This window comes from Cynoglossus semilaevis, chromosome 18, assembly GCF_000523025.1.
Source record: "Cynoglossus semilaevis isolate Cse_v1.0 chromosome 18, Cse_v1.0, whole genome shotgun sequence".
NCBI classification, from domain to species: domain Eukaryota; kingdom Metazoa; phylum Chordata; class Actinopteri; order Pleuronectiformes; family Cynoglossidae; genus Cynoglossus; species Cynoglossus semilaevis.
In genome coordinates this window covers 7,025,630-7,040,111 of record NC_024324.1, presented here as the reverse complement: position 1 = coordinate 7,040,111, position 14,482 = coordinate 7,025,630, and the positions used below count along the sequence as shown (strand labels likewise).

Sequence of the window (14,482 nt, the reverse complement as noted above, 5' to 3'; positions counted from 1 at the left end):
AGTGTATTTGCAGAAAGGTAGCCATACAGGAGGTGAGTGGAGGTGTTATAATAAGGAGATGGCAGTGCTGAGGAGAAGGTTGGAAGACGGCAGACTAAAAAAAAACAAAAAACACATTACTGTTTGATGAAATAGAAAAAAAATCGAGACCATGAGGCTACTTTGCGCCAGGGTGAGTCATGGTGAGCACCTTCATCATTAGAACTTACGGCTACCCTGGGATTTATGATTGTGTACTTATCAGAACACATCGTATTTTTCTTGAGATTTTCTCTGCGTGTGTCCGCCTGCCCCCAAATAAAAAAAAAATATATATACGTATATATAAATGTGTGTTTACTGCTGTAAATGGTGACTAAATTAGGCCATTCTTTCTCCCTCCCTCTCTCTGTGCATGTGTGAGTGTGTTTTTCATCCTATGCGAGCTTGTGTGTGTGTGCATACATAAGGGTGGGAGGGATTCCATCGTGCTGATGCAGCTGATTTTATTCCCTGAAGGAGGGATGAGAGTAGAAGATAGATAGAGAGTGGAGAAAAGGAGAAACAGATAAAGCAGTGAACATTTTTGAAAGCTGAGTAGAGGCAGAGACATTAGCCAATAAATGATGGGCGCTAAGAGGGAGACGGGGAGAGAGGAAGTCAAAGTGCAGGGAGAAGAACAATTATAGAATGGTGTGCAAATTTATTTCTCCCTCTTATCTTCCGCCGTGTCATTCACTATCCGTGTGCGTGTGTGTGTGTGTGTGTGTGTGTGTCGTTATTCCCCTGTAAAGTGAGAAACCAGCTGACTGTGTAGCCCAACAGAGGTTAAAATGGTAGCCCATTCCCACACAGACAATTTGATTCCACCAGTTAATAGGAAGACTTTCACGAGCAATTAGGCTGTATCTCCATCAGCTTCTTATCCCTTTCTTTCGGCTGAGCTGTAATTTACCACAACGCTCTCCTCGAGGCTGTGATCTTTGATACAGCTTTATGGAGGCCTTCAGCTCTCACGCTTTTCACTTAAAGCCCATGATATCAGAGCTGAAAGCATCCAGATGTAACTGGTACCTGAAGTACTACCGCTTCAGGTGAATTAAAACCAAGAAAAAAATAAAAAGAAACATGCATCCCACAGGAATCGATATTTAAAAAGACTGGCATTAGTTAGAATCAAACGGTTCCACCGGACAAGTGCTTGTTCAGTTTGATGCCAGTGTCACACTATCAGGTGTCTGTGCATTGATCCGTCTGTGCTGTAAATGCCTTTGTTTGGATAATCAACAGCAGTCAGCGTCATCTGAGAGACAAACCACAGAGAAGTCATTAACAACCCAGTGTCACTGTAAGAGGTGAAGGGAAGGACGCCGAGGTAGAGGTGGAGGGAATGTCTAGAAGAAAAAAAGGAACCAGGGACCCAGACTCACACATAACAGTGATTGACTCTTTGGTGCATTAGGTAAGCTCTCAATAAGGGCAGGAAAATGGACAGTAGGCAACAGCAAGTCTGAGACAGCATTATGGGATGTGTAGGCATAAAAGAGACAGGCATTTACGGAGCAGCAGCTTCACCAGAGATAAGTGCTTCACATTCTTCTAAAAAACTTAAAAAACTAAACTTATCTTTATTTGTCATTGTGACACAGCACAGCACAGCACACCATGCACAACGAAATTTAACCTCTGCATTTAACCCATCACCAAAGTGAACAGTGGGCAGCCGTGGTCAGCGCCCGGGGAGCAGTGCTTGAGGACGATGCCATGCTCAGTGCATCTCAGCCACCACTGCCTTCTTACATCATATCCATTTCTTCAATCTAATTTAACCCGAGGACTATGATGTAGATGCGGTTGTACACACACACACACACACACACACACACAAAATTGCACACATGCATTAGCAAAGTGTCTGTGTCCACCGGTCAGCCTGCGAGTGAGTGTTGTGACTGCTTTATCTGTAGCCTATCAGCGCTCCATTACCATTACATTGTACTGATGCTATCAGCATCAGTACAACAACATAGACACCTGGGAGACAACACAACCGACAGCACGGCCCCCCCGCTTGGTTAAAGGATATTTAGCCAGTCATGGGAATGCAAAGGGCGATGCATGATAAATACCTTTTAGCTCCTACAAGCTAGTGACTTAGCCTAGAGCAAGAAAAACTATATATATATTTATATATAACTCCAATCTGAATTTCTTGCTGTCCCATGATCCTCGCTCGTCTCCAACTAATTAAGCCACTGAGACTGAACTCAAACTTCACTCAAACTTCGTGGACTGTTACTTGAACCTCAACCTTAAACAAAAAAAAAGCCACTCAATTATAGCATCGACAGCAAGGCCGGTGAGACACGATATGTTATTTAACCAAATAACCACATAAATAAATATATAAACACCCCCCTTTCTTTTATTTGTCCTTTTCATTGTGTAATGGGTCAATTACTCCTACAGCAAACAAGTCAAGGCAGACAAATGAAACATGATGACACTGACACGTTCGCCGTGATTCACCCTGCTGCACACAAATCACTATGTAATAACCATTGGGTGGAAAACAATTAGGAATTAAAATAAATAAATGAGACAACAATTCAGTATCTTTCCACAATGTCACGCAGAACGCAACAGTGGCACAGCGATTTTGAGTTGTTTACATTTTGTACGGGTGTCAGTGTGCAGATGGATGTGTATCTGTGGAACAAATATCAGCAGAATGGCTTCATGTCCTATTTCAGTGTCATATCTAATGAATATAAAAATACACTTTTGGAAACTGTGTCTAATTTTCCTTTGTCACCGGCTGTACGAATAACAAATTTAATTTAAATATTGTTTTGACTTTATAAGTCACATTTTAATTTGTATATTCAAAATAAATAGACAAATTCATTCTTTACCCATTTGAGTAATAACAACAATAATAAAAGATGGTTATGCATGTACTGCAGACACAAAAATCACTGATGCATACAATGATGGATTACTGCAATGTCATCTTTACCAGAATCTAATGTAAAAAATTCATGTTGTTTAATCCTATACATCTTTCTCACTATGGACTCACTATGACTCGGATCAATTCTTTCCTGAATCACTTAAGGGCTCACTGTCAAACCAACATGATGATTGAACTTGATGATTAAGGAGTGAAAGTGTTGTTTTTTTATTCACCTGACATCCTTATTGATAAATGATGAAAGGTCAGAAAAAAACAATACTTGGAATTAGATGGTTTTTTTGTTTTTTTCATTTTAATTTACAATAATCCTTGACTGCTGCACAGAAGATATTTACAGGAGACTTTGAACACACAAACGTCTTATGTTCTTGCTTTAAAACTCTTGTATATGCCATCTAGCTTGAAAGAAAGTAGAAGAAAGTGAAATCCAGTGCAATACTCACACAGTTATTATTATTGTCAAACATTTCATTTTGTAGTTTTCTGTGTTACCTAACGTGGTGCACACGATGGCAGGTTGATGAATATCAGCATCTCCAGTGGCAGCCACTGTTTGGAATTGTACTTTATGCTAAATACTCATAGCGGGTAGCTTTGTGTGTTCAGTCTGTGCATGCCGAACAGGAAAAAAAGAAGTGTGTCTGCTGTAGAACAGTAATGCTAATGCTACGCTAGTGTTACACCGTCTAAAATGCACAGTCAATGTCGATGTGCAGAAAGTCTGTGATACTCCTGCGGCGTTGTCAATACTTTTGTGTCTCCTGTTTGGCTGTCACATATCAGACACGGGAGACACAAACAGGAGGTGGGCTGCAGTTTTTCCTCAAATCGAAATTGCTCAGCAGGCAGAAGAGTATTCTTCGAAAACAACCGATTTTCTCCTGAAATTGCCTTTTGCACTTGCGTCATCTTTAATTTGCCAATTTGAATCGACCACCGTTTCCTTTCTTTAAAGAAGGACAAGTTTAAGACGCATTACGCCAAAAACGGCAAAAAATAATGTATTGAAAGCCTCCGTTTATTAGTATGCAGTGAGCCTGGTGTTTGAGAGCTCTCAACGCTGTCATTTCATAAACGTTCAAGGCTGCAGAAATGTTTTTGAATGTGTGAAAGGGGCCTCACTCCTTACATATGTATGAGCAACGGGCTTATGTATAAACATATTGCCTTCACCTTAAATCTAAAGCTTTGAACTTCATGCCATAAAATATAAATAGGAGGAATAGAAGACAGAGAAATATGTTCACCTTCATTTCAATATGAAAATATGTTTGCCATAATTGTCCTTAGAGAAAACAACAAGAAATGTCCATTAGTATATGCTTGTGTATAACTAATATACACGAATAGAATGTATTCATTTATCATCTGTTAGTAAATACACAGAAGGGTTTTTAAATAATGGGTTAACTATTTTCCAAGTGGCCAGATGGGAAACCTGAGGCTCAACTATAAGATGAACTTTTTCTGCTAAGAATGGACAAAAAGCAGTAAATTATAACAGAATGAAGAATAAATGTTTTCTTTTTCTTGGCTTGACCTCACACTTGGAGAGCAAGCCACACAGCTGTTGACTTCATTTTATTGTCTAACCAGAAGTGCAAAACAAAAAGGGATTCCTTCAGTCCCGGCTCAGATTGGATGGTTCAGTCGGTCAGACGCAGTTTACAAAAAGCAATATTTTGTAAAATGTTCAATTTTAAAGGAGACATCAAGAAATCAAATTCCACTATTAAACTGACATGTAACTTTTGAACCACCATGTTTTTGCATAACATTTAATTACCTTTTTTTTTTCTCTGTAAAATCCAGGCCAAGAAATTGAAAGAGGAAACATCATGGACCAGCCAGGTGTGCATTGTTAAATCAAGACACACCACACACGTGAAATGTCCGGCACATCCACGCTCAGGAGCCGCACACTGCCTTAAGAATTGTAAATGTAAAAAAAATTGTGACAGTTGTGACTTGCATAAATTGTCATGCAAATCAACCAAACAAATCCCCTGCAGTCAGAAAAACATTGAGCTCCCTTCATCCTTTTCATAGTTAGCTTCTTCTTTTTTTTTTTAAACATTTCTTTCATGAAATTGGTGTGAAAAAAATTGCAACAATATTGCACTAGAAGTATTTGTCGGGTTCCATTAAAAAAAATAAAATGAATCCTTGCTCATTAGGGACTGGGCTTTTTATGTTTGTATAACTGCCTTAAGCCATGTAAAATGTGAATTAATTGGCTATATGTATTAAAAGTTAGCACACAAACTCCCTCCATAACATTTCCTTGTACATATTTACAGTATTTTGTATAGAAAGATTGGTTTGTCTCTAACCCCTGGTGCTTTGCTGAACTTGAAATAATGGGAGGAAAGATCTAAAAGTGACACCTCTGTGAAGGGCGGACCATATATTTAACTGTTTATCGCAGCAGGAAAACATTTCATCTCTCGTTGCCGGCGAAGTGTGTCCTGTTTGAAGCATTGATGGGCCCGGGGATTGAAAATTGTCAATAGCAATACACACAATGGGTGATACACAGGCTGTAGGACATAAATCCACAGCCATCTAGTTGATTATTTCTCTAATCTGGGGTTATGGGACCTAATAACTCTGCCTCACAGGTGAGCAGATGCCATAAATCGCCACATCATTTCACTTTTTCCAGAGCAAGATGATGAAAAACAAACTATCACTCTTCCCCCCCTGTTTTTAGCAGTCAGCCGTTAAAGCAGGCGTTGATAAGTGGCAGTCTTTCCATTAACAGCCCGGATTCGGAAGAACCATAAATCCAACAGAACGCATGTGTGAGTGTGTGTGCCTACGGGTGTGCAGTTTGTGCGGCCATGTCAGCCGGCTTCTGTGTGATGGGTGATGAGTATATGGACAGAAAAAAAAAGAACTACAGTCCATCAAATGTTAAGTTAAGTTAAATCCAAAATTACGGTCAATACAAATAAATAAAGACGCTACAGAATCAGAGCCGTGTTTATAGAACGCTGTCCTCCACCATTGATGACTGAGTTCGTGCTAAAGGGAATATTTGAACACACAGACAAAGCTTAGACTCCGAGTTGAAAGTTGATAGTTTTCAGCACCATTTGGTTTATTTAATCGTACTTTAAGTTTAGAACCCTACTTTTTAATTGAATGAGTCTAATTAGTCTCGTTAATGCCGCTTTGGCATACCACACGCAGCTATTTTGAGCAAATAAAAGTTTTTAAAAACCCGTTATTCCTGACTTGTCTCCACACATTAACAACAGAAAACCATTTAAACTGTTTAATAAAACACAACATTTAGCAGCTAAATAGACAAATATTTTAGTGGAGAGAACGGGGCGTGAAGGAGACAGATGTTGCCGAGCGTAAGCAGGTCAACGCTTCTGCTTTTCAATTCATCCAAAACAATGCTTGTAAAAAATACATATATAAATGAAAGCAATTTGGTGTCAGAAATCATCAGGTGGAAAATTATTTCTAGTTATTATTTTAGTAAGTTACTGAAAAACAATATGAATCTAAATGAAAATAAAATCAATGTACTATAATTTAATGGAAGTATTACATGGTGATTATAATTTCACAATTATTTGTCTTTGCAGCTGCTTATGTTGACTGCATAAATGTCAAACATACAATAAACACATTAATCATGTTTGTACATGTGAAGATTATTTACACTAAAGATTGTAATCAATTTTTACACATGGGTAAAAATGACAGCTACTGTATATCTATTAATCCCTGGGTTGTTGCTCTGGTATATGGTAAATACACATCATGGTATTTGAACACACTGTTGGAAAAGAAGCTGGAGCTTGAAATACTTTGTGGAGGCTTTAGTCTCAGGTCAGACGCCCAGCAAGTTTTTCTTTGTCATATTGGGAAACATTGATTTATTAAAATAATCATGATTATTCTACATCCATCCTGTGATTAATCAGACAGCCTTGGTAAATATAAATGTTCAGTTGTTCCGTAGGTGAAGACCCGTGATTATTAATAATGCAGTTCGCTTCAGTGTTGTAAAGTAAAGGCAGGGATGGATTATATTTAAATGCACTTACATTAACTCAGCAAAAATGTGTGCACTTTTTAAAACTGGGAACATAATGGCCTCTCTAATGCTTTTGTAATCCAGAAGAGTTTCAGGGCTGCGCGTTACGTGCCGTCCTTCCTCTGCTCAGAATTGTGTGTGTGTGTTTGAACAGTAAGACTGTGTGGTGAGCTACTAAGTGAAGTTCAATAAAAGTTTCATTTTGTTGATACTGAATCAGCATGCAGGGATGTACACACACACACACACAATCTCCATTTGTAAGCACTGATGAGACTCTGTCTCTGTCTATCGCTCGGCCCCAGACCCATGCACACACAACGACACACAGAAACACACCCACACCTCACAGTCCTGAGGGCTGACTGTAGCTGTCGTGTCACTCCCAGCACCATGCACTGGTGCTCCTTATTTAGGTCCTACCGAGCCTGCAGGCTAAAAATCTGTCTCCTCAATGACTCCTCCTCTTTCACACTTTTCTGCCCCCGCCACAGTGCCAGGCCTTAAGTTCCCCCCCAATCACTCCATCACAGAGTAGAAGGCATGTGAAGAGAGCGATGCCTTCGCACACACCAGTGGCTTTCCCCTGTTCTGAAATGTACTCAGTGTTCCCCGGTTGGCAGTTACAAGGTGAAATGTGACAGAATAGTGAAAAAAACTACTTTTTACAAGCAAGGAATGTTCAGTCGTGGTGACAGTGAGTGAGCTGGTAAAGGTTCAGCGTTTCGCTTGAGGTCAAGGATTCTTTTTAAACCCGAAGTTCTGTCTTTCTGGTCTCACAAAACTGCAGACTCAGTTGAACCCCAGTCACAGGGGTCACTGGTGTCGGAACATACGTTTAGGAGATGTTTACACGGCTGGGATATGACTACAGATCCCTGAGATATAGAGCAGATTTGACCGAAGGTTTAGACAGATACGGAGTATAGGGGCGGGAAACTTCATGCTCTGTGTCTCCGTGTGATAATAAAAAAGAAAAGGAGAAATATTTCGGGCCATGTGGAAATGCAGCTGGAGCGCTCTGTAAACTGTCTATCCAGCCGATGTATAATAAGTACCTCTTCATCACAGAGTGGAGGCCCAGATGTTGTAAAGCCTCACCTCCATAAACTATATTGTTGTAAAACCATTTCCTGTCAACAGGGCCGGGGAAATTAAAAAGGCCAAGATTATGTTCTCGTCAACAGTATTTGCAGGATGTAAAGCGTTGACGTTGTTCTCTTGAGGATGAGGGTTTAGTAAGAGGAAGAGGAGGAGGAGGAGGAGACACACTACGATCCTGAAGGTCCTGTCTCTTGGAGACGTTATTAAGTTTCCGAAAAGACCCGTCAAAATAAAATATTTAGTGCAATATTTTCAACAACAAATAGTATTTACTCAAATACTTGACGTGTTGGTGTGTTAAAGGAGACAAAGCCATTGTTTTATTCAAATCTTTGTGTTCAGTCCTTCAGGTTATTGCAGCATCTTGCACATAGAATTGCTTGTGCTTTTAAAATGCACTGTCCTAGCTGGAAGGTTTGTGGGTTTTTTTGGTTTTTTTTTTGCTTGCTGATCATTTTTAAGTTGTACTACAGCAGATCTTAATTTCCCATCTGGCAACTGTGATCTGGATCAGGGTGTAAACCAAGGAGTCAAGATGTGAGGAGCAGCTGCTGAAAACATCTGACTAGTGTTCTACGATGACAGCCGCGCAAATATAAGTAAGGTCAAACATATCAAGGATGACGTCTTAATCGGTAACGTTGAGTCATGAAATACACTCAAATACACTTGTGAACTATATACTATGTTTTGCTGGTTGACATGGTGGAGTCATTGAAATGTTTATAATCTGTATATCCCCAAGTTCCGTATTGGCAGATGTCAAGCATTTCTCTATGTATGGTTTCTACATGTCATTAATCTTGGTTTACGTCGATACTCCTGGCCCCACCCCCGTCAAATCTTACAACCTATTGGGGCTACATATAAACAGTTTGGTTTATATGATAGTTGTGTAGATGTGTAAACAGCCAATGGGTGACTGTGGAAAGGTTCTATAGTTATTAAGAAGCAGATAAACACAGTCAACAGTGCAATCCATATGTACAGAATAAAACTATTCATTCTAAACAACTTTTTTTTTTTTTAGCTTTGTCTCAGCCTCTGTGCTCGATGCTATGAGAAGTTCGAAGAAGTGCTGCAGCCACAGAGTGACTCATACATACATTTCTTATGAGCAAATATGACTCATAAAGTCCAGTTCTAAAACTGCTGCAGGAGCACACACAAACACCTGCAACCCACGGTGTGTTTACTGTATAGTTGCCAACACAAGCACAAAACACAATTTGGACGTAAGCAGTTTCACACTCGGAACCATTCCATCTTCCTTTCTGTGACATTATAGAATAATCAGAAGAGAAAAAAAAAAACTTGACTTGACTTGGTTCAAAATGTCACCAGTTAAAATCTGGTGTAAAATAGCGACACATACCCAGAGTCCTATACAGCACAGAGCAGCGTGTGCTTGAAATGGTGAAGAATTCATGTAAATGTAGGTCCGGAGACACACAATTGGAAAAGAAGGAAATGAGATAAGATATTCAATAAAGGTGAGGAGGAAATGAGAGGAGTGAGAGAACGATTGAAGCAAGAGGAATGGAAGGAGAATTACATTGGACACAAGAAGAGATGAGAGCAAAGGGTTTGGACATTTCCTTATACAAATTGGACAGTTGGCAGCGACAGCATCCTCTACTGTTCGCCTCTTTTCAGCTCTTTAGGGTTCACTCAGAGATACATCTTTAACAAACCCACCATTTGAAGTGAGAGAGAGTGCAGTCAAAGATATCACAAGTAGAATCTAAGTAAGATCCGTGTTCTCGACAAATCCTCAAGACTTCCCTGCTTCTCCGTCACTCTCATTTTTCAACATCACTTTTCCTTCTTTTCTTTTTTTCTCCACGTGCATTTTTCCCTCTTATTTTCAAAGCACTGAATAAAAGTGCATTGTGTTTTTTTTTCTTTTCTGTGTCCCACTGGAGCATCAATATACAACAGAGCCCAGAGGTCCGAACAGGAGACAGACTGAGGAGAACGGCACAGCAGTGATCCATAATGGATTTCTTTCTCTTTTTCATTCTCTTTTTTTTTTTTTTTTCTTTTTTACGCACCAGATGCAATGAAAGCACCACCGGCAAAGAGTTTGAGATGTGTGAGCAAAAAAGAGGTGAGGCAGTGGGTTACTGACAGGGAGGAAACACAGAGGCTGGCAGACTTTAGAAAAAGAGCGGCGGTAACAAAAGCCCTTAAGCATGTTACTGTCATCTGTCTCCACGGGGCTTCAGCTGCATATGCTTTAAAGCGTTTGTGAGGATGTGAGCTCAGAGCAGAAGGTGACAGGATTCAAAGGCAGCTTTGGTGGAGCTTAGAATGATCAGATGCAGAAATGGATACAGTTTGGTTAAGAATGGTGTATGGAAGTGCCAGGGGGTCTGATCGATGTTAAGCTCGTGCTTTGTGGCGAGTAATTCAGCGCCACAATAGGAAAAAAAAAAACCACACAAAGGCACATTGACAATGAAAGCTTTTTTCACTGGTCTCTGTAGTAACGACCTTGAACCTTTGCTTTTTCCAATACAGTATATTGTTCTACTACAAACTACTGCAACCAAGTCAAGTGTCAAAACACATTCGTAAAACTCAAACCTGTCATTTTTTACACTTTCAAAAACCAGCATTACAAGGATGAAGACTGACTCTCTGAGCCTCTACACCCAGGAGGGCATTAATAATGTATTCTACTGCATAAATACAAGGAAACGTCCAAAAGGTCGAGGACATGTGTCTCAAACTCACTGTCAAGACTGAAACTCTCAGTGTGTTCTAAAAGTTATCTTAAAAATGCACAGAAATGATTAAAATCTACTAAGAATTTTCTGGAAAAACTAAAATTACATTCTTTGCATTCTTGACACGGAAAAATACTGTATCTCATTTGCTAACAGTTACGATTTATAGCTGCATCAGTTGTAGGCACATTCTTTTTTCCTCAAAAAAAACACATCTCAAAGAAGAAGAAGAAGAAGCAGAAGAAGAAGAAGAAGAAAAAAAAGAAGAAGAAGAAGAAGAAGAACACGAAGAAGAAGAAGAAGAAGAAGAACACGAAGAAGAAGAAGAAGAAGAACACGAAGAAGAAGAAGAAGAAGAACACGAAGAAGAAGAAGAAGAAGAACACGAAGAAGAAGAAGAAGAAGAAAAAAAAGAAGAAGAAGAAGAAGAAAAAGAAAAAGAAGAAGAAGATTGACATTAGTATTTAAATGACTAAACGTACCTTGTCTGCAGGTTCCCTGGACTGAACGGCCCATCGTATACAGACAGGAGGTCAAAGTCCTCCTCCAGGGCGAAGCCTTGAAACACTAGCTGTATCCTGTTGTGCTCTGCTGCCACAATCACCCATGTGCAGTTGGCATAGTTAGGGTAACCATAGGGGTAGCCGGGGCTTTCTATCGTCCCATTGGGACTGTGTAGTGTGTAACTGCAGTTCTGAGCTGCAAAAAAAAAAAAAAAACACAAAGATGCACATTAGTCATTGTGAAGCAGAAAAATAGAGAACTTTACAAATCAAATAGCAATTTAATATATGTAATTAAAAATGACAAAAAAACACCCAAATGCAAATGCTGCAACATGGTAATCACCTGCAGTGTGCAGTACGAGCCACTAACCCAGGGGAGCTGAATGGCCCACTCGCTCTCATCCTTCCACACCTTCATCATTACACACTTGTTCACTCAGCAGCCCCCTCACCATATTAGTGATAGGTTCTCACATTAATAAATGAAACTGCCGGAGGAGACGAGATGAGGCACAACAGTAGATGCGACACACACACACTTCACTGTGTGTGGGTGTGTGGGTGTGTGTGTGAATGCCATATTAGTTGTTCCTCCAGAGCCACTTATGTGAGTTTCAATTTCATGTGTGGCCATTCATCAGATTAAGCGACAAGGATGTACAAATCCAGAGGTGTGTGTGTGTGTATGTTCGTGTGTGTGCTTCACATACCAGAGATTTAATCAATGTTGGACTTTGAGGTTATAGTTATTTATTAATGTAGACTGCACTGATGCACTCTGGGTCTAGGTGTGGATTTTGTTGTTATTGCCATTGCTGAACAATTTAATACCTTCATAAATAGCATTTAGGGAAACGGATAACTCACTCATGGACACATCCTCCAGTCAGAACAGATTAATGTGGAGGTTAAACCTTTACAGTTTCACTGGATTTTATTCTCCTGAATGCAGCAGAAATATTTGACATGCAATTTTTTTTTTTTTTTAATATTTAAAACTTTGTGGTAAACAAAGACACATTTAGTTGGATAGACTCTAAGCAGTCTGCAGAGGGGAGGGGTCTGCAAACAAGAGGTGAGGTAGTTAGTGGTGCTGTTGAATGAGACATGAAAGAAACTTGTGAGGTGAGAGAATCCAGTAATATAAAAAAAATTCCACATTATTACATGAATATAATCCAAATAAAAAGTGGCCAAGAGCAGCTATTATGGCTAAAAATATAATAAGAAATAAATAAAAAAAAATATCTGAGGTGCTAATAAACAAACCAGTTGTTTAAGCACTTACTGAGTTTAAATCCCAAGATGGATGATAATTGGTTGTTGATTATCGCCTATTAAAAGTGAATAGTGAATGAGAAGGCAGCAAACAAAAATCCAAATTAAATGTTATCTCCTTGTCTCTATGACAACGGCTAATCAGCCGAACCTCTCTTCAGTTTGGGTTGGAGAAGAGTGAAGGCCTCAGTCTCATAAAGGTAAAAACAGCACCTGCATAGCAGCAGCATCAGCAGGAGGAGGAGGATTAGAGTGTCTCCACTCACTGCATATCTATCATGCCTCTGCCGACTCCCCTGGGAGGGTCTTGTTAAAAAAATGACAGGGGCCACTCACTCATCATTTCCAGTGCTGCAAACAGTATGTGCTTGACCTGTTGGAAAGGATGCTAATGGGTGCACACTTGAACCCTGGCCATCTGAATATATTTACAGGATTGGTATGTTGCGCTCTTGCATTAAGAGTTCAGTTATTTGTTGATGCTGAGGGCTTTTAATGCTACAGGTAGACAACCGATCATAAGTGGAGCACTATTCAGGTAGGCAGTGAATTTACTAGAGTATATTAATAAATCTATTGTTATTTGTGGCTTAGCTCAGTGTTTTATACGGAGAGTGGAGATGAAATCATATGCTGCTGTCTGGAAGAAGCCAAGTGGATGTCTTATTACTAGGGATGGCTCAGTTTGATACAACCTAACCTGGCATCTGGGGACTAAATGGCACTGAACCCAGACTACCTACTGCAGTGATGTGGCATTGATGATGTATATCCAATAGAGGAGAAAAGAGCAATGTTTTCAGTGTTTGGAAGAGTAATAGTCAGATCAATCTACAAAGATGTCAAAGAAATGTCTCAGTTGAAAAAGCCAATATTCCTCACTGATGGTTGGGTCTATAAGTTGGTTTTATATGCAGTTCTACCATTATTTAATGTACACGAGATGACACAATATTTAACTGAGTTAAGAAGAACTGGATAATTGGTAAAAAAAAAAAAAAAAAAACATTTCGTCATGTATTTTAACAACACATTAGCAATGAAGTAAAAAAGCAACAAAATAGGTAGACCTTTCATTGAAGCCTTTAGGAAGGTGCCATGAGACTGCATCCACGCTCATTATTATTTCCAGGTCAGTACTGATATCCAAGTAAAACATCCACATCTCATACCCATCTTAGTCAATAATAGTCTAATTATAGAGCTTCTATGAGACAAATGTCAATCAATGACTCATGACAGCTGAGCTTGACAGGGGTCAGAGTGGACCTTGAACCACTTGTACATCAGCAATGAGCTTGGCCGTGTTGAGTAGAGTTTACAGTTGAAATATTCCCTGATATTTATAATAAAAATAAGTGTTTGATTATAGAGGTCCACTGGGAGTGAACAGCTGAAGTAAAAACACCTCACAGATAAAAAGGTGTCTCATATCATAAGGCAGCTTGTGTAATAACAGGATGGAAGATGCTGAACAGGTTGATATACGACAGGTGATCAACCATGCTCACTCTGTGCTTTATGAGTACAATTAAACGAGGGAGAAGTAAAACAAATCCCGAGGGAGAATCTACCAGAGTGCACCAGACCTCAGCCAAAACCTGTTTGGAAGTAAGAGCACCTATGCCAAGTGACCAACTCCTAAACTGATAATGACTCATGCAATCTGCTATAAAGACACCTCCAACGGCGTTCGGCCTGGCTGTGGACAGAAACACTTCATCCCCTAGAATTAAAGTGGATAAAAAACAGTTCTATCCAATAGGTTTGTGCATGTTAAGGACTGAAATTCAAGCTTAAGTTTTGGCATTAGGTGGTGAAAACAGGGGTGTTTGCCAGATGAAGTCGT

The 14,482-nt window shown here is 39.6% G+C and overlaps 1 protein-coding gene across 1 annotated transcript in view; it reads right to left on the bottom strand.

The window, feature by feature from the left end:
• The window catches only part of csmd2 (CUB and Sushi multiple domains 2), a 156,648-nt gene that overhangs the window by 129,208 nt on the left and 12,958 nt on the right, over window positions 1-14,482 (bottom strand). Inside the window, exon 2 of the mRNA XM_008331408.3 lies at window positions 11,332-11,548. Coding sequence (XP_008329630.1) covers window positions 11,332-11,548 — 217 coding nt within the window. The remainder of the gene's footprint in view (window positions 1-11,331; window positions 11,549-14,482) is intronic.